The following is a 25,266-nucleotide window of genomic DNA, read 5'->3' on the forward strand; positions in this document are numbered from 1 at the left end:
GAAGGTCCGTCAATCCCAGACGGAAGCTGTAGAACAGTGGAGAAAAGAAGCCCATAGGAGGCAGGAGAAGGAACTGAGTAAAGTCGAAAAGTGAAAGAGGATGTCCGAGCAGGCCAAGAAAGACAAGTTGCAAGAAGTAGCGGAAGAAGTATTGACAGACCGTAGAGAACGCGAAAGAGCAGCCCTCACTACGGGCCTCCGTCCTGTCCTCCCCAAGGACGTGGAACCAGAGAAAAAGACATGTCACGTTTGCGGCGCTTGCCGTTCCCCGCTAAACACACACAGAATGCCGGGATACTCACTTCCGGGCAGAAGATAGAGTCCCGGTCCAGTCCTTTGCTGCTGTCCCGCCTCCTCCGAAACACTTCCGGGGGAACCGCTTAAACATCGCGTTTCCCGCCGGCTCCGTGCTTCGAATTCCTTCCTGCCTTCTGGATACGCGACTGGTGTTCACGGAGCCCGGGAGACGTGCTGGGAGACAGCTGTTCGTAACCACGCAGGAGCGCTGTTTTGTCTTTCTTCTTCGCCGCGCTGGTGAGCGATTCTGGGTATTTACATGTCCTCGATCTTTTGACCCTCGCCGCGCAGGAGCGCTTATCGTTTTCCTTGGCTTTACACGCGCAAGGGGCGCTTGCTTCGTTTCTCTTGGTTTCTCCGCGCTGGAGCGCTATCCAGGGCAATTTTTCTTCTGTATCAATAACCCTCGCCACGCAGGAGCGCTGTGCAGGGGTTATGGGTCATCGCGCAGGAGCGCTTACTTTTGGGTGTTCTTTACAGTTGTGTGTTACCCACCATGCAGGAGTGCTGTGTTGGGGTATTGCTCCTCAGAACAGGAGCATTGTCCTTATTTTACTTTCGCCCTCCAGGGATGCCACATTGTTGTTGTGACTAACATATGTTTGTGCATATCGCACAGGAGCGCTTTACCTTGGTTTAACATTTGAAGGTTCACATCGCGCAGGAGCGCTTTACTTTGGTTTTTGCTTTGGTACTATCACGCAGGAGCGCTTTACCTTGGTTATCCTCTTAGGAGCTGCAATGATTTCTGGGTACCGTAGTCTACAGAAGCACTGGTGAGTTCCCGGAGGGAAAACATTTTCTGTGTGTGTTTAAGGGTTTGCTTGGGAAGTGGGAGGTGTGGTCTTTTTCTGATCTGGTTCTTTCCTGTTTTCCCAGTTGGCACCGAGATACTCCGCTAGCTCCACTCAGACACCACGCCTCTACGTTCTTTTCTGGCTCCCTTCCCTGCGTCCATCTCATCCCTGCTGGGTCCTACTGTCCACGAGGGTCAGGTGGGTACAGGGGCAGTGGCTCTCGTCGTCTCTGCGGAATCGCTTCACAAGCAGAGGTAAGTCTTGTGGGGGCACCTGACAAGACACAACCCAGTGCCCGGTCCGATGACCCATTAACGTCCTACTTACTAGACACCCCTCCCCCACCACCGTATGATAACGCACCCCGTGATGCCCCCCAGAATGTTCCCCCTCCTCCATTGCCCCAACAACAACAATTGGGGGGTGGTGCAGAGGCAGCGACAGAGACAGAGGATGTCGTTTGCCCCTATGACCCAGAACCAGACGAAGGGGAAATGGCTGCCGTCTCCCGGACCCTACGGTCTGCCTGGCTCCAACTTAAAGATATTATTAACATAGACACACAATTGGACGATGTTTATGAATTTTTCCGTACGGGAGAACACCCTCATGTGATAGGAAGATTGACAAAGGGTAGAACATACCATACCAAAGTATGCAAGCTCAGATTCATGGTTGCCTGTCTAATAAGGCAAATACATACAATGGGAAAAGACGTTCCCCATGACCTGTTTTAACTTTTAAATACAATAAATGATTACAATAATATTAAACTCATTAACGATGCCATTGGTAAATTTACTCGGACAACTGCCGAGTTACTTAAGAGGTCTTCTAAAAATAAACCTTTCCTTTCCCCCGTCACCTCACTTCCACCCCCCCCCCCCCCCCCCCAAGTTACAAGGAACGTGCTTCCCGGGACGAACTGTTCCAAGACACAGTGCTCTCCTTAGATGAATGGCTGGATCACGAGCCACCCCTGACCCCTGATGAAGAGGAGTTGGCAAGGACAGCTACCTCGTGGGTTTCACAATCTCATTGCACGAATGTTCCAGGCCCTCCCGCTCCACCATCAGAGACTTGCCAGTATCTATATGGTACAATACCTCACCACCCTCTACGACACGTTTCTACGACATAGAAAGATACTATTTGATCTACTGGAAGATTGCGTAGATAACAAATACCTTCATGACAGTTCTGGGTTCCTTAACATATTTTTGTGATATAGACAAGAATATCAGGCGGCCATAGAGAGGCAGTTACACGGAAATGGTAACAGGGTATCTTTCCAAATGCCACCGAGGGAAGTCCACCCACGTGCAGGCGCCGATGGGGCATTACAACAACATGTGTACGTTTACCAACCCCTGACTAAACTAGAGATTCTGAAAATAAAGGAGACAGTGCCCCCTCATGCTAAAGACCCGGCTGGTCTCTTCAAAGAATTGGGGGACGTGTTACAGATGGGCAACTTTACCCTTCCGGACATAATTGCGTTATTTAAGATATTATTGCCCGCCGGTATATACGACAAATTGAGAGAAAAGGATTGGGAGGTGGATGTACAGTCTATTAAGTGGGCAGACTTGCAAACTGAAGACAGGACTAGGACGGCTGGACAGGGTATCGGAGATCTAGCGAGAGCCCTCCCAGGTACTATACTACGAGTCCTGCCCCAACTCCTCCCGGTCAAAAAGGAAGACTGGGATGCTATTTCCTCCTGTAAACAAAAACAGGGCGAAGATATAGGCAACTATTTTTCCAGGTTAGAAAAGTGTTTTGCCATGAATAGCGGCCTCACCCCCATCAGTGATGCGTATCCACACCTTTTTGTGTCTCAACTTGTTGAGAATGCATTATCACCTATCGGGGAAAGGGTACTAAAGGGGGAAAGTACATGGCAAGCACACACGCCTTCTCAAGTACTACAGATGTTGCAGTACCACCAGAAGAGGTTGAGGGAGGAAGAGGAACAAGACAAAAATAGAATGAAGGACACCAAGGTAAGGTCCTTAATGGCCCAGAATAGCACCCCAAAGGCACAACAGACGACCATTAAAGGAACATGCAATTATTGCAAAAAGACTGGTCATTTCGTCAGAGATTGCCCGGTCCTTAAACACAACATCGCCACTGGTAAAACACAGCCACGTACATATACACCGAAGCAAACACCAACACCGTCCAACAGTGCACCAGCCCAACAAATGGCACAGATGTACATAGGGGACGGAAACTCCGACCCCTACCCAGGTTTTTCATGATGCTGCCCAGAGAGATGCTAAATTACCCCATATCCCCATCCCAGTAGACCAAGGAGGACCATATGTAAAAGTGAAACTGCTGGGTGAGGATAGAAAGTTCCTATTGGACACAGGGGCGAGCAAGACAACTATAAGTCATCAAGAGGTCCCAGAGGCACCTCTCTGGGGTTCAAAAAGCGTCTCTCTGGGCTTCTCAGGTCAGCCGATAACTAATGTCACAACTGAACCACTAAATTTACAAATTGGCCCCCTATCTACGACAACAGACCTAGGGCCCGATGTAGGTCGGTCGGTAACGGCCGAAAATCGGTATTTTCGGCCGTTACCGATCGGTAAATAGGTGATTGGCATGTAGGGGGCTTTATTTTACCGAATCAGTAAAATTACCGAATCGGTAATTTTACTGATTCGGTAAAATAAAAAATCTGTAAATTTACCGAATCTGAGCCACCCATATGTAGGTGGGACTCTTCAGAGTCCCAGGAGCCTTACCAAATCGGTATTTTACCATCAAATAAATTTGATGGTAAAATACCGATTCCGGTGTGCATGCACATGTGTGCATGCACACCTATGCCATGTGACAGGCAGACCTGCCCTTAGGGCATGTATGCCTGCCACATGGCACCCGAGCCTGTTTTGGGGGTGCCAGAGGGTGTCAAAGTGACACCCCCTGCACCCTTGTGGAAATCGGTATTTACCGATTCGGTAAATACCGAATCGGTAATGCCCATTCATTCCTATGGGCTTCATAGCCCATAGGAATGAATGGGCATTACCGATTCGGTATTTACCGAATCGGTAAATACCGAAATCATCCGATTCGGTATTCCAGCACATCTGGAATACCTACATGTCGACCCCATAGATTTACCGATTTTTAATTACCGAATCGGTAAAATTCGGTAATTTAAAAATCGGTAAATCTATTTCACCTACATCTGGCCCCTAGTACTTACTAAGACATGTCCAGAAAATCTCCTAGGCCTGAAAACGTTAAAAGACCGTGGGGCGGTGATTGTTTGCTCGCCGGAAGAAGTTTGTTTGTTCTTACGAGATTTTAAAGGTCATTACAACGCAAAGGAATTAGCTGCTAGGTTACAACACCTCGCACAATACCTCTGGGCCAATGATTCCACTGACGTAGGTTACATGCACATCACACCGCATAACGTAACGTTAAAGGAGGGAGCCCAACTACCCTGCATCAGACAATATCGAATTCCCCCACAAGCAGAAAAGGCCCTTATGATTATCATACAAGATCTCATACGTTCTGGTGTGGTCAAAGAGACGACATCGAACATATGTAATTCACTGGTTCTACCTGTCCATAAGAAGGTGGAGGAATGCACACCCCCTGTCTATAGATTAGTAGTGAACCTGCGAGAACTTAACAAGTGCGTGGTTCCCCAACACCCAGTGGTCCCAGACATTTCAGCATTGTTAACCGCCATTGACCCATTAGCGACCCATTTCACGATCATAGATCTGAAAAATGCGTTCTTCAGCATACCGATTCATCCAGACAGCCAATACCTTTTCGTATTCTCCCTCCAAGGGCGAAGTTTCCAATTCACAAGAGCACCTCAAGGGTTCACAGAGAGTCCCAGCATTTACAGCCAGGCCCTCAAGAGACAATTGGACACTGTCCTGATGCCACCTGACACTGCCCTATTGCAATATGTCGATGATATACTCATCACAGCTAGATCAGACCAAGCCTGCGCTGAAGCATCATTACTGGTGCTACAATTTTTGGCGGAAAATGGCCACAAAGTTTCCCCTGGTAAGCTCCAATTCTGTTTGCAGCAAGTGGTGTACTTAGGGCACTTGCTGTCAAAGGAGGGTAGGCAGCTTACACAGGAGCGTATCCAACTCATTAATCAAATGCCGCAACCAACAACACAGAAACATGTCCGAGCCCTTGTAGGGCTAACCTCAAACTGCAGAGAATGGATCCCCCAGTACGCACTTATAGCCAAACCATTGATACAGTTCACAAAACTTGAAGCGGCGACACCTGCCCAACTGCCCTGGACAGACGAACATATTTTGGCTTTCCAGACCCTGAAACAAGCTCTCCGTCAGGCCCCAGTACTAGCAACCCCTGATTATGCTAAAGATTTCACCCTTTTTGTGACGGAGAAACAGGGAACAGCGTTATCAGTCCTCACACAGCCTCAGGCAGACAGACATAGACCATGCGGCTATTTCGCCCGTGTTCTAGACCCAGTGGCCCAAACACTACCGGCGTGCTTGAAATCCGTGGCAGCCACCGGCACAGGCAATCAGACAGAGCGATACTATAGTACTAGGACACCATCTAGTGGTCCAAGTCCCACATGCCGTTGAGATCCTCCTGAATAAAACACAAACACAGCATTTAACAATAGCCAGACTCACCGGGTATGAAATGACACTCTTCCAGCCACACATAGAAATACGCCGATGTAACATCCTGAATCCTGCAACACTACTGCCCCTCAGTGGTGCTGATGAAAACACACATGACTGCAAAGATACAGTGGAGCTGGTAACGAAACCAAGACCTGATCTACGAGACACTCGACTGACAGATCCAGACAGTACATTATTTGTGGATGGTTCATGTATGAGACTTCAGACAGGCGAATTAGCAGCAGCATACGCAGTCACGTCGGACAATAAGGTATTAGAGTCTTTTAAAATAGAAATTCTATCTGCCCAAGCGGCTGAGCTGATAGCCCTAACGAGAGCATGCCACCTATCCAAAGACAAAAGAGTAAATATTTACACTGATTCACAGTATGCATTCGGAGTTATACACAATTTTGGGACACTATGGAGGGAAAGGGGATACTTGACCTCACATGGATCCAAAATACAGCATGCTGCCCTTATAACCCAATTGCTAGACGCGATACATCTGCCTGCAAGCATAGCAGTGATGAAATGTAAGGCACACACTAAAGGAACTGATGAGATATCAAAAGGAAATGAATTTGCAGACAGGACTGCTAAAGAAACTGCACACACAGAGTTAGGGAAATTACATGCATCTCAGGCCACTACTCGGGGTTCAGCTTTCGTAGTCAGGGACCCCTTCCAGGACGTGAAAGACATACAGACACATGCCACTGCAGGGGAAATACAAGAATGGAAAGAAAAAGGAGGGGTTCAAACTGATCAGGGTTGGATGATTCCCGACAGGGCTGTGTGGTATCTACTCGACTCCATGGTCCAAGTCATAGTGAACACGATACACGGGCCTGCACGCCTGGGAGAAAAGGCCAAGATGGACAGCATTCAGAATATATCAGGGGTGTGGAATTTATTAAAATATCTACTTGTCCATGGGGCAGGTTGCTTCATAAATCTACTTGTCCTGTAACAAAAGCCACTTGTCCCTTTGGTGCCATGTAGTACGGCGACAAATTATGGCAGCAATCTCATTATATAAGAGCACTTATATAGCCTCTCTGATTATGCCAGGGCTCATACCATGGTAGTGTTTGAATACTAGCAATTCCTTTATATTGCCTTGTTTCGGCGGATCTACATACTGGGCCTGAAGGTAGTGGTAAGCAACAGTTTCAGGGTTGGAATGCCCTTTTGAGTCTGTGCACACCTACTAACCTGCATGTTTAAGGGTTTTCAACAACTCTTCTCTAATCTTGTCCCATACTGAGAAATGTTGGAAATGTACTCCTGATAATGGCAGACACAAACCTTCTTCTAGAGTTAGGAAAAAAGTGGCTGGAGGGAAAATGAACTTGCAAACACCAAGGTTTTCGCATGAGCAAATCTACACATGCACATATTGCTCATGCTAAAATACAGTTCACAAATATTTTCTACGACTACAATTTGTCCTACTTCTGTATATTATTGTGAATTCACGAAAACCATATAGCTAAACTTAATGCAAGTACATATATCTAGGGTGCACTTTTGAGACTTTCTTTAATAATTGGGCCCCTAATTTTGTCTGGCCTGAACCATGACCTTTTGGGTTTATTGAAATTCTCTCTCTCTTCCTCTGTGTATTGGCTGCCTTCACTGTGAGTGACAGCATTCTGCTCTTTCACAAGGAGCATATCGGCACACAACATAGTTTTGTTCAGTGCCAATAACTAATTTGGCAGTGTGTGCTTTTTGAGACCAAAAACAATTTTTGCTTTTGGCAATGTTTGTTGTAATGGTGAGGGCCCGGCAGTTCTCACATCAATAAGGTTTTACAAAAACAATGCCAAAACAAGTCACGTATTTCTAAAACTAAAACACTGACCAGCAATTTCAGACCTACTGGCTTTGCCAATGCTTGTTTATTTTTATGTTTTCCATAATCTTATTGATACTGGTTACTCTGATTTTCCAATATGAATATCTTTGGGAAATACTAGCATGCATCAACACATTTTACTAAATGATGCTGCAAAGAAATGGTACCTGAAAGTTTACAGTAGTTTAGCAAAATGTTTTTTTCCCTACTTTCATTTAGGAACATTTTATATTGACAGCTAAGAATCCTTAATCTTGCTTTCAAGCTTCTGCATATATTTGCATCTAATCATAGGGCATTCTGGGAGCATTATGCATAGCCTCATATTGCTAAACTTTGAAACCGTGTGTATACATTTTTATACTGGAACCACTGTCAGTAGTGCAGTCAGAATTTACATTTATTTAGAGTGTTCACCCTAATAATAAAGGCTTTAAGTTAATGAACCATAAATACAAATTTGAACAGCATTAACATATGCACACAAATATTAACTTAACTGCAGGCAGTGCCCTTCCCTGACCTTTAATGTGGTACTGCAAACTGGCAGCCAAAGGGTTTGTGCTGCAGGGGGTTGGGCCTACTTGTCCCAAGGACAAAATACACATTAAAACTTGTTGCCCTTGACCCCAAACAATATGTCCTGGGCGTCGGGCTATAGGAATTCCACATCCCTGGGTACAATAGACACCTGAGAGCAGCAGCGAAACAGAGTAAAGACATGCATGATCTGTTGCCAGTATAACCCAGGAAAGGGAGCCCCGGTGGAACAGGGCGGTTTTCACCCCCCTGAACACCCCTTCGAAGTAATACAGATGGATTACATCCAGATGGAAAGATGTAGGGAGTACAAGTATGTCCTGGTCGTAGTATGCTCTCTGACAAGATGGACAGAGGCGTATCCCGTCCCTGAATACACTGCAACTACCATAGGAAAACAATTGGTAAAGGAATTTTTCCCTAGGTTCGGCCTGCCTCGAGTCATTTACTCTGACAATGGCCAGCCATTTTCTTCTGAATTAATGAAACATGTATCCCTTCTCTTGGGGTACCAGTGGAAAATCCACTGTGTACGACACCCACAGGCTGCGGGTCTAGTTGAAAGACATAATCAAACATTGAAGACCAAAACTGGCAAAAGTATGTGCAGAAAAGGGAGTGGATTGGCCGACCGCTTTACCAGTGGCTTTCTTTTACATGAGAATGCTGGCGCACTCTCGAACAGGGTTGTCTCCTTATGAAATAGTGTTCGGGAGACCGCCTAATCTATGGGGCACTCCCAGACCAAAGATAACCGACCTAGACAGTTCTGTGTTGACAGATTACCTAGCTTCCTTGATGTCTGTACTCCGTTCTTGTCGTTCACAGGTGGCTGCAGCCTTCCCAGACAAATCCAACCCTGAAGAACACACCATCCGACCCGGGGATTGGGTCTTGGTCCGCAATTTCGACAGGACAAATCCCCTCCAGCCCAGGTGGAAAGAGCCGAAGTTGGTACTCCCAACTACGCGAACTGAGGTGAAGGTCGAAGGCAGAAAAGGCTGGTTGCTTGCCAGTCATTGTAAAAAGTACTTTGGAGTAATAGACTCCGTTGCTAGCGATATTGCCAAACCTAGTGACACTGACTGAACAGCCCTCATTGCCCTTAGAACAGACCCCACAACAGGAATATAGATCAAAGTTGAGGTCCGCCACCCGGACTTCGGCAGATTAAGTCCACGGACACAGGTCCAGTGGTTAAGTGGTCGGAGCATGGGGACAGACTCAGACACCCTGACTATGTGGGAGAAAGAGAAAGTGAGGCGCCGAAAGAAGAATGTTAAGAAGTTGCATAGCGGCCCCATCATATGTTTGATAATACGGTTTCTCTTGATAACCATCATGACGTGTATCGGTTGGGTCCTCCACATTGCTTTCCCGCCAGCACCACATACCTCCCATGCACCTAACGGCACCCAGGAACACACGCATCACGACCTACCCCCTCATGAGCAAGCCCATAGACTAGCCTTGCGGAACAATACCTTTATACAGATGCTACACTGTACTCATCAGGCCAGCAATATCACAGATTGCTGGATATGTGGCCGCCTCTCACCTCATCAAAAAAAAGGGAGGGATGCCTCTCTCCCCCTTCCCGTTTTCTTATAATGGGACTTGTGAGGCCTGGTTCGCCCTAATAACAGCCGACAACACTACCTCCACCTCCTGCCCTGATGGAAATAATTCACGCAAGAATGGGTGGCCTTGGGGGGACTTAAATAAGGTCCTTAATGCTGTCTGCTACCCGAATGAGGATGGAGATCCTCAGGCGACAAGTACGGTTCTAGAAAGCGAAGAGTACAAGCAGGGGAACGTGACCATGTCCTACAGGATATTAAATACCAAACCTAAAAAGAATGCTGGGCCCCCTTCCATCTCGGTCTCAACAGTAAAAGGGCACCTGTGCGTCCGGAAAAATGGCTCTGTTCCATTAGGACACAGTGACTGCCATACCACTGTGAGCTTTGAAGACAAGGGAAAATCATCATTTCCAGCATCTCGCCATACTTATTTCGTCTGCGGGCAAACGGCCTATGTGCGGCTGCCCTTGAACTGGGGGGAACGTGCTATATAGCATTTCTGCTACCTCCTGTCTTTGTGGCCCCATCCACTTACCACCGAGACCTCCTAGTGCCCCATGTTAGACATAAAAGAATGATCGACACCTCCGGGGTTGACCAAACGGAAACTACATGGGAACAATATACAGACTTCAACAAAGGATTATTTTTCTTTATCGGCCCTGTGCAGAACAGCAAGCTCATACGCAGGTTGACAAGGACCTTGGAGGCTGTTGTAAATCAGACGGCGTCTGCCCTGGGGAACTTGACTCAGGAACAGTCTGCCATAAGAGTGGTTGCTCTCCAAAACCGCCTTGTCCTTGACGTCATCTTGGCTGACAGAGGCAGAGCCTGTAAAATTATCGGCTCTAGCTGTTGTGTTTTCATTCCTGATAACTCTCCGTCTGTATATACGGCTATAACAAAATTGCACAAGATAGCCGCCAGCCTACATCAAGAACCTAGCACTTAGACATGGTCTGACTGGTTTTGGGAAATAATATCATCCTGGGGATGGAAACTGCTGTCAGCAGCAGGCATAATATTCCTGGTAATAACTGGATGCTGCCTTTGCATCCAATGTGGCCCTGCCCTGTGCGGACTGTGCGCTGCAAGTTGCATTCCTAAACCACATATCCAGCAGAAAGAAAACGAGACAATTATGCTACAGGAATGCATAGACAATCTCATGCAAATTGAGATATAAATACAGGTACACTCTGGGGCAAGGAGGGAATGACGAAATAAAATTGACAATTGTGCCCCATCGTTTCCCTTTACATGCCTGGCAGCCATTTCCTTCAGACAGCACCCATTTCGCGTGTGTCAACCATTTGTCTCCAGACCTACGAACAAGACACCCTGCACCTGGCCCCTCCGTTCATTGCCCACGCATTCCTGTGGTTCGGCCGATTTCGAGAACCTACGAGATAGTTCCTGTTTTGACTTGAGTAAGCCGAGAGACAAACCCCCCCGGCTAAGGAAGGGCCTTCAACTGAAAAGAGCACATTTCAACACATCGCATGCACTCTCAAGAGCACATTTCAACACATCGCATGCTGTTTGCCGCTTCTTTCTTGCCTACGTGACTGAACTTGTATAAATATTCTGTTGTGTGAATAAAGCTTCAGACCACTCCTTAACCCGCTTGGTGACGGAGCTCTCCCTTAACTCGAGTTATTGAAATAAAACCCACCTTTAAACGTGAACACCACGGACTCTTCTCCTTATTTTATTATCGTTACTTGATATAGAAATTCGGTTTATAGAGGTAATACTAATTTTATTTACCACAGGAATGCAAGCTTTTCAAAGTTAAGCTGGCGAGAGAACCTGTGCACTGTATGCATGGTCTGAAGTCAAGTCTTTGTTATGTTAATATCATCATTTATTTTGCGCACAGATGCTCCAGCTAAGGAGCGTCCTGGCGCAGGAAAAGTGAATATAAGGTGAATTAAAACAGATAAGTTTTCACGGCCCTACGGAATGCTAATAGATCCTCTAGCAGGCGGATTTCCAAAGGGAGAGAGTTCCAGGGAGCCGCAGCTCTCACACGAAAAGAACGACCGCCCATCCGGCTAAGCCTGAAACGCGGGACAACCGCAAGGGATTGCCCAAGAGATCTGAGGGAGCGTATCGGGACATAGGCGGATACGAGATTCTTGAGAATCTCAGGTGCCGACCCTTTTAAGATTTTGAAAGCAAGGCTAAGGGCCTTAAAATGAATTCGACTTTTGATCGGTAACCAATGTAGGGACCGCAGAATATTGGAAGTGGGACAGGACCTTGGCAGACCCACCACTGCTCTCGCAGCCGCATTCTGTACGCGCTGTAAGCGAACGATCTCAGATTGATTTACTCCCAGCAGGAGCGAGCTGGCATAGTCCAGCCGGGAGATAATCGTCGCTTGAATGACCAACTGTCTTGTCGGAGCATCAAAAAATTTGAGCACCGGCCTTAGCCCACGCAGGACACCAAAACAGCATGCCGCCACTCTCTTGGTATGGGTAGTGAAGCAGAGGGTGTGATCTAACCACACTCCCAGGTTTCTAAGTCCCATCACTGGTGTAGGGGCCGGCCCTAACTCAAGAGGCCACCAGCTGTCCCCCCAGCGATCCGCTCCCCTCCCAACGATCATCACCTCAGTTTTCTTCGCGTTCAGCTGGAGACAGTTGTTATTCATCCAGCTGGCCACCTCTCTCAGCCCGTTTCGGAACCTGGGGGCATCCTGTTCGACATCCCCGCTGATCGTAACCGCTAGCTGCGTGTCGTCGGCGTAAGAGACCATGGTTAGGCCCCACTGCCTGGCGACATCAGCTAGCGGCCGCACGTACAGGTTGAAAAGCGTGGGACTCAGCGAGGAGCCCTGAGGAACCCCCAGGTCCAACTGATGGTATTTGGACTGAAAAGGAGGGGTGGCAACGCAGAAGGAGCGATCCCTAAGAAAGGAACGGAACCACTGCAGAGCAGAGCCACAGATGCCAATGTCCTCCAGGCGATGCAGAAGGATGCGGTGGGACACCGTGTCAAAGGCAGCGCTAAGGTCTAGTAGAATAAGCGCTGCCGTTTGACCTGCATCCAACACAATCCGCAGATGTTCTACCATTGCCAGAAGGGCAGTCTCCGTGCTGTGACCAGCACGGAACCCATTCTGCGTGGGATCGAGGACATTGGCCCGGGCCATATGCTCGGAGAGGGCCAGGTTGACGTGAGCCTCCATGACTTTGGCCGGCCAGGGAAGCAATGAAATGGGGCGGTAGTTTTCCGGTTTTAAAGGATCCAATGATGGTTTTTTCAGGACTGGAGAAACCACCGCCTGCTTCCACTTGGCAGGAACTGTACCTGAGGTCAAGGAAAGGTTAATCAGCGAACACACTACAGTGCGCCCCTGAAAAGAAGGATCTCTAAAGAGGGCAGGTCTGAGCGGGTCCGCAGGAGAACCGGACTTGACTCGCTGTGCCCACTTGACAAACCCATCCCAGGAAAGAGTAGGGAGAGAGTGTAATGCCGGGCAACTACGAGGGCCGTTCAGAGAAATGGAAGGCAGCGTCGTACTGGGGAACGACTGATAGATGGTCTTGACTTTCTCCAAAAAGAAAGCGGCTAGAGTCTCACAGTGGGAGGTAGAACCGTCCACTTGCGGATCCGCTCTCTTAGCCAACAGATTTTTAATGGTTTTGAAGATAGTCTTAGATGGATTGAGGCTGTTGCGGAATTCCGTCGCGTAGAACGCCGCACGGGTTCTACAAATGGCTCGATGGTAGAGCTTGACGGAAGCCAAGTACGCGGTCTTTTTGACGACGTCATACGTCTTCCGCCACTCCCTTTCTGCCCGTCTACATGAACCCTTCATAGCGCGGAGGGCACTGTCATACCCAGGACTCGACTGCCTGGAGCTGGATTTACTAGAGATGATGGGCACCAATACGTCGAGCGCCTTGGTAATCCAGCTGCAGAACTGGTCGTAGCCCGAGGTGGCGTTAAGCAGAGGGCCTAATGGCTCTTCAGCCAAGATTTAATGTAGGTCCTCTAGCCTAAGCTTATTCCAGTGACGCCGAGGGATCTACTTAGGAGATGGAATAGTAGGGGTTTCGGGGAGAGATAGCCAGACGGACACCAAAAAATGATCGGTCCAGCCCACTGGAGAAATAGCCAGGACTTGGACTTCCGTTAGGTTAGTAAAAAACGGGTCCAAAATGTGACTAGCCACATGTGTGGATTGAGTAACAAGTTGGGTCGGCTGAAGGGCCTCCAAATCTGCCAGAAAACCACTGACAGCCAAGATCTGTTGATTGTCAAAATGGAGGTTGAGGTCACCTAAGATGGAAAAATTGGCGCAGCCACTAGCTAGCGTACTAACCGCCTCAGGGAAAGCTCCCCTGAATGCTACATCACTGCCTGGGGGGCGATATACAGCCATCCCAGACAGCGTGAACTGGGGACTGATGGTGATCTTAAACAGGGCGCTTTCGCACCCAGCAATATGCAGACCCGTCCAAGTGCACGCAAAAATAGATTTTACAGCTAGGGCAATACCTCCACCTCTGGACAAGCGATTCCACGTAAAAAGTGAATATCCTGGGGGGCAAGCCAAGTTAATTATGGCTGCGTCTGTGTCCTGGAGCCAGGTTTCAGTGATGACAAACAGATCTGGCTCCTCGTCAGTGATGAGGTCCATGATAGACAGGTGATGTTTTACCAGGGATCTGGTATTAAGGTTTAATATCCGCAGACCATGAACAAAACACTTACTCGGCAGAGGCGCACTTATACGTTCCCGTGGAGCTGCAGGGTTGTCATAGTCCCGAATACCCGCTGGCAGGTCAAGCGACCATCCCTTGCAGGCACATTGATATGGGCCACACAACGGATGGATCGGTGCTGAGATGCACCGCGGGAGAGACTGCCCAATCGCCCGGAGCAATGCACTGGTGTATACGATCATCCTACCTCCCAAGAGATGCTTACCGGGAGGGGCCCGCTGCGCCCCGCGCGTACTTAGCGCAGACGGGAAGGACTCTGGCAAGACTCCGGCTAGCGACGGCATCCGACTGCGCGTTCCCGCTGTGCGGGAAAGAGCGACTTTAAATAGGCGGAGAGATGGTGGGAGGAGCGCAAGGACGCTCCAAGATGGCGGCCACCGGAAGACCAGCGCCCCAAACCAAAATGGCGTCGATCCCCGGACCACCCTCGGAACCCGGACCCACCAAAACGGTGGTGCTTTTTCCAAAATTAAATGCAGGTATGGGGAGGGGGGGGGGGGGGGGGGGGGAAGAGAGCCCAGCCAGTTTCACTTTAAGAGCAATAAACAAGATAAAATAAACAAATTCAAAGGCAAATATTCTTAAAAAGCTAAGCGCTAACAAACCGCGGCGCTGTAATGCGGCACCTTTTCCAGGCTGCCCGCTGCCTAAAAACGCCTTAAATAGGCGGAGAGATGGTGGGAGGAGCGCAAGGACGCTCCAAGATGGCGGCCACCGGAAGACCAGCGCCCCAAACCAAAATGGCGTCGATAGTCGATCCCCGGACCACCCTCGGAACCCGGACCCACCAAAAAAAAGCACACACAAAAAAGGGAGGTCTTTTTTAATTCAATCAGAGTGGAAAAATGTACTGTGATTCATCCAACCAAGAAGGTTGGACATCAAAAACCGACTCAGCGGCCAAAAGAGCTTCAGTAAAATGTCCACAATGTGTCCAGCAGGAGTGAAAATAATAAAAGACCTGCATAGGCATGAGTAAGGGACACAGTCCGTGTGAGTAGAAGACACTTAATGGAGTTAAAATTACAAAACATTTCTAAAGAATCTTTTCCTTTCATGCCTGTGGTATAAGCAATCACAGAACGTTAGGAACAACAGTGGGATAGAGCATTAAAGTACATCAAATTATCTTTGCATAATTCATGAACCACATTCAAGTCCTGGCACACCAATGCACACTGATGAAAACAATGGATTTAAAAACAATGAACAAACATGCTCTCATTTCATGTTTAATTTACTTTGTCAACAGCTACGAATAGAGTTGAAACATTTAATGACCAATACACTTGAAAAATACCATCCATTTAATCGGCTTGTAGCAACCTACCTGGAGCTTTAGACAGCTGATAAACATTCCAATGTTTACTGTTACACCTAAGGTGATGAACTGTGGAATAAAACAATGGAATGCAAAAGATGGGTATCAATGAATTTTTACTTGAAATACTAATGATGCAATAGTTTACTGCAATTACTTTTAATAGTAAGCAACCTCCTTGGTCTTCATGGACCTATCCCAATTGAGGTTGAACAGGGCAAAACATACATTCCTAAGATGGGAAATAGAAAGATGAAATCTATTAAGAGTAATGCATCATATATGATCTAAGGACATGAAAGATGCCACTCCTGCCCCCTTGCCACCCCAAGGCAGCCCGGATCTGTACATGTTTAGATGAGGGCCTAACCTACATACAAACAAGTCTTTGTCAATTTGGATCCTCCTAGTGAAAGCATTCCTAGGCAAATATAAGTTGGGTTGACTATGGTGCCTCCATCTAGTTCTCTGCTCAGGTCCAGTCCCAGTCTCTCTTTTGTGACCTATTGTCTTATTTAGTACATTTGGCAATACCATAAAACTTAAGTAAAAACCATTTTTTTTGCTGATGATGTACAGTATGACCAAAATAAAAAAAAAATGAAAAAAGGTGGAGGATGACACATGCAAGTGGGTAAACCACGCATGAGCGTGACTATAAAATGCTGTGAGTGCCATTTTCCTCAATCTATCGATCAGACATGAATCAGTAAAGAAAAAAGGATACGTTAAAAATGGGAAGCAAAAAAAGCTGGTAGCAAATTGCTGCTAGTGTTCCAAAAGATAATAGCTAGAATAACATAATAAAAGAGTGAGAAGGAGCAACACAGCAGCCTGTCAGGAGAGCGGATTGGAAAAGTGAGGAGGAGAAAAGCAAAACACTAGTAAGGGATTAACAAAGAAGGTGGAGGAGGAACTAAACTAGGGGCAAAAAAATCTGTATGGGGGGATTGAAGAGAGAGAGAGCTGGAAAAAACACATGCACTCTTGTGTTGCTTAACCAAAAGGAAAACCAAAATTCCCCTAAAGCGAACAATGGAAAGATAGAAGCCAGCCACTTGGAGATTGTAGGAGGGGCTATGCTCCAGGGGAGGGACAAACAGAAGATGGACAAGCTGCGACAAAGAGGGTCACTGAATAACAAGCAAGCAAATAAGAGTGACAATAAAGCAAACCAATGGAAAATCTTAGACTTTCATAATTCCTGAACAACAGAGCTCATCAAGTTGAGGTTAGGCCTCAAATCTAACTTGACAGCACCATAGATGTAAACAGTATTGTGGATGTTTGTACCATCTAGGACCAAACAGTATGCACCATTTGAGATTATTTGGGAAGTCCTGCAAGTGAGGGATAACCACAATGGAATCATTGAATTTAGAATGCTACTAGTGAGGCCTTGAGACAAAACATATTTTAGGCATGGCATTAGTGTGCCGGAAATTTAAATGTCAAGCATCATGTGCAAGCGCATGAAGAAGTGTAGAGGTGTTTTCACTCCATGTTTTTTTTCCCTAATGTTTTTGGGACAAGTTAGGCATTATAGAATTGTATGCTCACAAAATCAAATTGAAGAGTTGTGCCATTCCGGTTGTTTCAGAGGCGAGAAGATTACCTGCTGGGAGTGCAAGCTAAAGTGAAGGATGAACTAGAGATCCTACTTAGCCAGGCAGTCATTACACCATTAGAGGGGACCTAGTGGCTGGCATCCATTGTTGTGGTCAAGTAAAGCAAGTGGCGAGTTCCACGTATGTATCAACTTAAGGGCTCTAAATAGTGAACTGTTAGTAATATTTATGAAATCTTTTATTCACAATGAGGGGCACTAAAATTATTATGATGCTCTGCCTAGTGTCCACCTATCAACAGGTGCACGTGCATAAGGAATCCCAAACTCACCTCATTCATTACCCCTCTGGCTGCTTTTAAGTTTTTATGCAAGTCCTTTAGGCTGGTGTATGCTTCCTCCGAGTTCCATAGAGTTATGGAGTCTCTACTCGAGGGCCCTGATGGTGTGAAACGCTAGCAAGATGATGTGCTTGAGCTTGGGAATTCTTGTAGTGACAACAATGAGAGGTTGAGGTTTAAGAAATGGGTCTTGCAAGGAGGGTCGATAAGCACAGGTTTGGTCAAAGGAAGATATGCAGATTGGGTCATCAGCTGTCAGCCTATGATGTTCGGTCAAAGACAACAATAATTGGCAGATGCAAGCAGCATGTTTTCCTCCCTAACCAACAAAGAGGCTCTCTTTCCTAAGTATGTTGAATTCTACGGCTAATGGGTGAAAGGACTAACTGAGAAAGACCAGTCAAATGAGATGCTTGCTGAAGTAGCGCAAGGTTTACAGTTGGATGGATGAGTGTGGATTGAGTATAACAGGGTGAAAGGAAGATTTACAGAAAGCACCTAATTTCCAGGTGTTTCTCCCTGCTAAAGGGACCATAACTATCACCAATGCTAGTGCCAAAATCATTGGGGCAGGAGTGCAGAAGGTAGAGGTTTGTGAAAATACAAATGCCATTGCATCGACATGGTTGAGCAACAAGGAGATCAATCAGCCAGTTATTAAGAAGGAGGCCCTTGTGATGCCCTGCCTTTGAAGAGGTTCAGACATTTCTTGAAGATAGAGGCTGTTTATGGTTAGAACTGATCACAAACCATTGCAAGAGATCTCTATGTCAAAGGGTCAGAAGTTTAACTTTACGGTGGAGTAGATTGCTGGTGTTCGGATTATGGCAACTGAATGCCTATCAAGACTTGACAGGGAATACAATTGAGTCTGATGTGGATGAATGGGTCAGCACGAGTATGTGTATTGTTAAGGAGGAGTTATCATGGAAGAGGAATGGAGTTGGAAATGTAGATGGGTGTCTATCTGAAGGAAGTCCTCCACAAATTGAGAGAGATTTGGAGTGTTAGGAAGGACAGGTGTGGCCTGAAACAATTTTGCAGTGTAAGGAAGGGCCTCAGTGTAAGGAAAATGCTACTTCCCCAGTAAGCATCTGTTCTTGGCATGTAGAGCTGTAGATTCACATGCTTTGCATACTCATGCCGTCTAGTAGGGGGTTCGGATGTTTGAAAGTTGTTTTTCTTGGAAGAAGTCTTTCCAATCACGAGGTAGGTGACTCCTTGTTTCGGTGATAGTGTGCATGGGCCTAGACTCCATTGTTAGATTGTTTTCCAGCAGAGGGTGAAAATGGAGTTAGTAAGAGTAGAATAGAGATACCCATCCGTATGTATGTATGTAAGTAAGTAAGAGAATATTGCAACAGGTACAGGTACCCGGGGAGGTCGGTGGGCGCATGTGAAGCTACAGCTCTACATGCCAAGAACAGATGCTTACTGGGTAAGTAGCATTTTCCATTCGAGGCATGTGAGCTGTTGATCACATGCTTTGCATAGACTATACAGCAGTAATCTCCTAAAGCTGTGGCTAACCTGTAGCTGGTGCAGTCATTTGAAAAAGTGTTCAAAGAACTGCCTGGCTAACATTAGCTTGTTGTCTGGCTAACACATCTACACAGTACTGTTTTGTAAATATGTGTGGTGTAGACCATGTTGCAGCTTTACAGAGTCAGCTATAGGGATGTTCCTAAAAAATCCACAGAAGCCCCTACTTTGTGGGTGGAATGCGCTCTAGGGGGAATTGGTAAAGTTCTTTTTGCTTTTGCACAGCATGTCTGAATACATTTAACTATCCAAAGCAACAAAGAGTGGATTAGTATTACGAAAAGGTTTGGTCCTTTCTATGTCATAACAGTGCTCGTTTTAAGTCTACAGTTCGTTCTGCCACTGAATCTGGTTGAGGGAGTAACACAGGTAACTCAACAGATTAGTTTTTGGTGGATTTGGAAAAATGGTTCTTCTATGGTTAATGCCTGAAGCTCACCCACTCTCCTGAGTGAATTAATAGCAATGAGGAAAGCAGCTTTCCAACTGAGAAATTGCAGCTTGCCTTTGTGTAATGGCTCAAAGGGTGGACCCATTAGTCCGGTAAGGACAATGTTACGATTCCACACTGGAGCAGTGGGAAGTCTTAGTGGAATAACTCTTTTCAGTCCCTCCATAAAAGCCTTGATAACAGGTACTCTGAAAAGGGACAGATGCTGTCTATTTTAAAGGTATGCAGCTATTGCAGCGACATGTAAGCGTATGAATGTATACTTTAGACCGGTTTGCTGTAAATGAAGCAAATAACAAATAATGTTCTGAAAGGAAGCATCTAAAGGGTTGATATGGTTGTTGTTACAATACATAACAAACCAATTCCATTTTGCTGCATAGTAAGCTCTTGTAGTAGGCCTTCTGGCTTCTTAAATGATATTCATACAATCTGGTGCAAGATTGAGATAACCAAATTCTATGATTTCAGGTGCCAGATCGCAAAGGTTGAGATGTTCGGGATCTGGATGTCTTATCTCTCCATGGCTCTGTGTAAGGAGACCCGATGTGAAATGTAGTTATTAATGAGGAAATAGTGAGTTCAAACAGGGTAGTGAACCAGGGTTGACGCGCCCATGTAGGAGCTACAAGGATTAGTCTGAGCGATGATTGCATGAGCTTCCGAACCACTAGTGGAATGAGTGGGAGAGGCAGAAAAGATTAGGCAAATATTCCTGACTAGTTCATCCATAGTGTACTGCCTTTGAACAATGGATGTGGATACCTGGATGCGAAGCTTTGTCATTTTGTGTTTAGGTGAGTGGTGAACATATCTTATGTCTGGAGGGTGAAGTTCCTGTTGTGTTTGCTGCTGAGCAGAACTACGATCCGATTGTTAACCCCTGAGAGGTGTTCCACCAGGAGATAAATCTTGTGATGCATGGCCCATTTCCAAATGGCTTGTGCAAGGTGTGCCAGTTGGAGTGTGTTGCCCCGTTTCTGTATGTAATACATGGCTTTCACGTTGTTGTGCGTATAAGGACAGCTTTGCCTACCAGTGGAGTTTGGAAGGCTCTCAGCGCTAGAAATACTGCTAGCAGCTCTACATGATTCATGTGAAGTTGTTTTTGCTTCAGACTCCACAGGCCTTGAATTGTGAGAGTTTGGCTATGAGCTTCCCAACTAGAGAGCAATGCATCTGCTGTTCGTACTGCCTGTGGAACAGGGTCGAAGAAGGCCCGCTCTTTGGATAGGTTTTGTGGATGCCACCATTGCAGAGAGCGAAAAGTGCGTCCACCAACACTAGATCTGACCCAGAGATCGGTTTCACTGATGTGCTAAACATTTCTGAAGTGGACGCATTTGAAGTCTTGCATAGGGGACTATCATGATGCAAGACACCATAATTCCTAGTAGATGCATAAATACTAGAGCTGGTAAAGAGGGGTTTGGCTGAAACTTTGAAATGAGAGCCTGAATATTGTGGATCCCGACAGGATTGGGAGAGTCTAGAGCTTTCTGTGTATCTCCCAATTAAGTTTGCATGTCGGAGGATTGGAGATCAGATTTACTGTGAACCCCAGATCGAGCAGTAATTGTACTGTGCTCTGAGTGTGTTGTAAAACCTTTGTGAGGGAGCTGGCTTTGATGAGCCAGTTGTCCAAGTATGGGAAGACATGAATATGTTGTCTTTTCAGGTGAGCAGCGACTACTATTAGGCATTTGGTGAATACGCTGGGAGCAGTGGTGACTCCGATTGGGAGCACTTTGAACTGGTAATGTTGTCCCGCTACCACAAACCTGAGGTGCTAGCGGTGAGCGGAGTGTATTGGAATATGGAAGTATGAGTCCTTTAAGTCTGAAGTAGCCAGAAAGTCGCCTCGTTGAAGGAGCGTGGGCACACTGTTGTACTGTCACCATGTGAAAATAATCTGATTGAATATAGAAATGTAGGTCTCTGAGGTCTAGTATAGGCCTGAGAGAGCCGTCCTTTTTTGGTTATGAGAAAGTATAGGGAGTATATTCCGGAACCTCGGTATTGTAATGGTACGGCCTCTATAGCTCCGTTTTGCAGTAGCGAGTGAACCTCTTGTTTGAGAAGGTGCAGATGCTCTGGTGAAATTTTGTGTGATCGTGGAGGAATGTTTGGGGGATTGTCGGTAAGCTCCAGGCAGTACGCAGATTGGATAATTTCTAGGACCCATCTGTCTAAAGTTATTGTATTCCAGACTGGAAGAAATTGAGAGACGCCCCGCGAAAGGTGTGGAATGATCGAAGGAAGGGGAGGCAAGGCACTGTTTGTTTGCTGCAGGGGAAGTACAGGTTGTGTTACCTTTACCTCTTCCCTTGCTATTATTGCCTCGAAATCCTCCTCTAAAGTAACCTCATGAAGAGGGTGATTGATTGTTGCCTCTATATGAAGTAGAGGTGTTGTCTGTGGAGATATTTGTTGAGCCCCCCCATAGAAGGAGCGGCGAAAGGAACCCTGATGGGATGGGGTCGCCAAACCTCCCATGGATTTTGCGACCTTTGTGTCCTCCTTAATTTTTTCCAGAGAAGTGTCTACTACAGGATCAAATAGGTGTTCTTTATCAATGGGTAGGTTCAAAATAGAGGCCTGGACTTCGGGTTTGACCGTTAAATTCAGAGCCAGGCATGCCTTCTTAACAGAACACTGGTGTTAACAGCACGAGCAGCAGTATCAGCGGCGTCTAAAGCACACCTAATTGAAGTGTTCAAAATTAGTTTTCCTACCGGAGTGAAGTCATGCGCCTTAGATGTGTATTCATCTGGCAAGAACTGGAGCAGTTGTTCCAATTCGTCGTAGTGAGCCCGGTAATATCTTGCTAAAAGTGCCGTAGTGTTGGCAATACGCCAATGATTGGCTGCCTGCGGCATCTACGAGTTTGGATTCTTTATCAGGAGGAGGGGCATCTCCTGTTTGTGAGTTTGCCCTTTTGCGAGCATTAGATACCACTAGGGAGTCCAAAGGGAAGTTGACCCATGATGTAGACTGGGTCTGTAGGTGCAGGTTAATATGGATCTCCCCTTGGTATTAAAATTCTTGCACGTACCGGTTCTTTAAAAATATGGTCTATGTGTTTAAGCATACCCTTAAGCATGGGCAGTGTATGAGTTGCTCTTTGAGAAGAACTTAAGTCTCAAAGAGAAAATCCTCTTCAAGAGCCTCTTGGTGAAGCTGAACTCTGTGATACTGAGCAGCCCTGTTTATCAACTCAATGTACCCTACATTGTCATCAGGCGGAGAGGGTTTTGAAGGGTATAGATCTGGGGCATTATCAGTGTTGGGGTCTGCATTGTAATTAGGGATCCAGGTTTTATGGCATTTATTTTTTGGCCATTTCTGTCTGTATGTATCCATATTTATTTTGTCTTTACATATAAATGAAGTTGTAAAACTGTACATTTCTGTATCTATTCAGCTGCCAAATATTACATAACAATATATACACTGTTAAATGCTAGCCTTATACCATAAATTTACATTGACATATGCGGTTATTTAAAGGAATTTCATCCTGTTTTTAAATTTCACATACAACTTAATATGTAAAAACATTGCTCAAAATGAAAGGTGTCATAAGTGAGGAGTTCAATTAGCTGGGATAAATTACAGTCTAAGGCAGAACTATACTAAGCTCTGAGCGTGCTTGAAGTCAAGAATTAGGTTAGGTCTGTTATGAAACTGGTACCTCTTTTTAGGGCCTGAAGGAGAGTAGATAACATTTCTTTGGTCAACAGATTGTATGGACTTCAAAGACTGAAAAGCTTGCAAAAACTAAAGGCACTCATAAGTTCTGCAGTTGGCACTGAAAGCTCTAGTTCGGCACAGTTGGAAAACATTATGACTTGAGTCTGAAAAGAAAAACAGTTTTCTGTAGCTAATATTCTCAAGCTTGGTATGTTTCACAGACTTGCATATTTTGGAAGAAGTCTACTTTATCAGATTAGAAATCCTCTGTGCATTAATTCAATAGCAGCAAAATTACATAAAAAAGCCATTTTTGAGCACGGATATCATATACTATATCAAACAGCCTCACTAAGAATGGGGGGGGTGTTAGTAACAGGTAAGAAACACTTTCTTCGTGGGTGTTAGAACTTCCAAATATTCACATACTTTTAAATAGAACAACAAGCAGTGTGACTTATAATTGTAAAGTGAGGTGCCACTTTAAATGGAGCACATTCCTTACAAATGTCTTTACTGCTAGTTGTGTGCTCCTGTTTCTGCACAGTAATGTTTTAGGCAGTGGCTGGTGTCCTTCTGTGTAACGGGCGAGAGCGTGGTACGCACTATGGTATTTCTGGGGGCACTTTAAGTTTAATTCGAAGGTCTTGGTGTGGACAAAACGTAGAAACAAATACCGTACTAAAAATATAACTTAGTGCACACCCTGACAAATGGAAATGCCAAGAACTACATATTCACGGGAGGTTATTATAAAAAGTAAGGCAGCAAAAATAACTAAGAAACACACGAGGAAAGGTGCTACTTACAAACCAGATCAAGAGCTGCAGCATGGTCCCCAGATGCTGGAACTTCCTAAAAGAGCAAAGGAGACCTTACCAAAACCAAACCTGTCATTTGTAATTAAGTAAGTACTGCGCTGAACACAATGAAGGTCAGCACGACACACTGTATTAGAATATTCATTTGTGACAGTTTGAAAAAAATTGAGATATTACAGTAGAAGCAGACAGAGGAAAATGTTATCTGGGTTGAATAAGGAAAACAGCCTTTTGATTCAAGTCAGAACACATTTTCTGTTAATTACAAGACCTAACTTGCAGGTTTAACCAGTTTGACTCTTATTCACTATAGCAGTGAGGTTATGGGACTATTATCAAGAATTTTGTATACCACGAGCCGTCCAAACTAATCTTTTCTAAATCTACTGAAATACATGAAAGAATGCACCTAAACCATCCACTGCCCTTAAACCACCCATTGCCATAAAATAAACACACCATTACCTATAGATACCTCATCTCAGCAAAACTGCCATAGGAGCAGGTTGCTCCAATCAGGTTTATTACAATACTGGAATTACAATACTGTTCCCATAAGTATATGCATGTATCCACCGGCTGAACTGATGAATGGAAGTAACATTAAAGAAAAGAAAGATCAACCGTATTCGGACAGGTAGAATTTTACAACAGAATAGCTGGCATAACAGGAACTGCAATGGATTCCAATACACTAGTGGTGTCTTACTAACTACTAACGCCCTCGGGTCTCAACACAGCTGCCCAGAAAAATTACACACTAGAACTTAAGACCTGGTATACTGTTAAAACTAAATTACTGCCAGTTTTCTGCTCTTCAAGCCCTTGTTCTCTCTCACCATCCAAGACTACAGATGATAAAAAGGCTCACTCTTTTGTCTCTCTTCCACCACCCCATCAAAGACCAATGCTTGTTTTCTCTTTTGAGCTCACCGTTTAGTTTTAAATCTTTGTTTTCTGGCCTGCTAACATAAAAATTAAAAACCTAAAGAACACTGCTCAGATACGCACATACCCACTTTAAAGGAGTTAGTAGCAAG

The 25,266-nt window shown here is 45.7% G+C and overlaps 1 protein-coding gene across 4 annotated transcripts in view; it reads right to left on the bottom strand.

Annotated features, from left to right (window-relative positions):
* Positions 1 to 25,266, bottom strand: part of CENPN (centromere protein N) — a 308,258-nt gene that overhangs the window by 239,473 nt on the left and 43,519 nt on the right. For 3 of the 4 annotated variants that reach the window (XM_078671014.1, XM_078671013.1, XM_078671015.1), the window contains exons 4-5: positions 24,215 to 24,260; positions 15,821 to 15,880 (exon numbers count right to left, since the gene is read on the bottom strand). In XM_078671014.1, the coding sequence (XP_078527140.1) occupies positions 15,821 to 15,880; positions 24,215 to 24,260 (106 nt within the window). The remainder of the gene's footprint in view (positions 1 to 15,820; positions 15,881 to 24,214; positions 24,261 to 25,266) is intronic. The other variant, XM_078671016.1, reaches the window with a different exon arrangement.

Source organism: Lissotriton helveticus, chromosome 12, assembly GCF_964261635.1.
Source record: "Lissotriton helveticus chromosome 12, aLisHel1.1, whole genome shotgun sequence".
In the NCBI taxonomy this organism is placed as follows: Eukaryota; Metazoa; Chordata; class Amphibia; order Caudata; family Salamandridae; genus Lissotriton; species Lissotriton helveticus.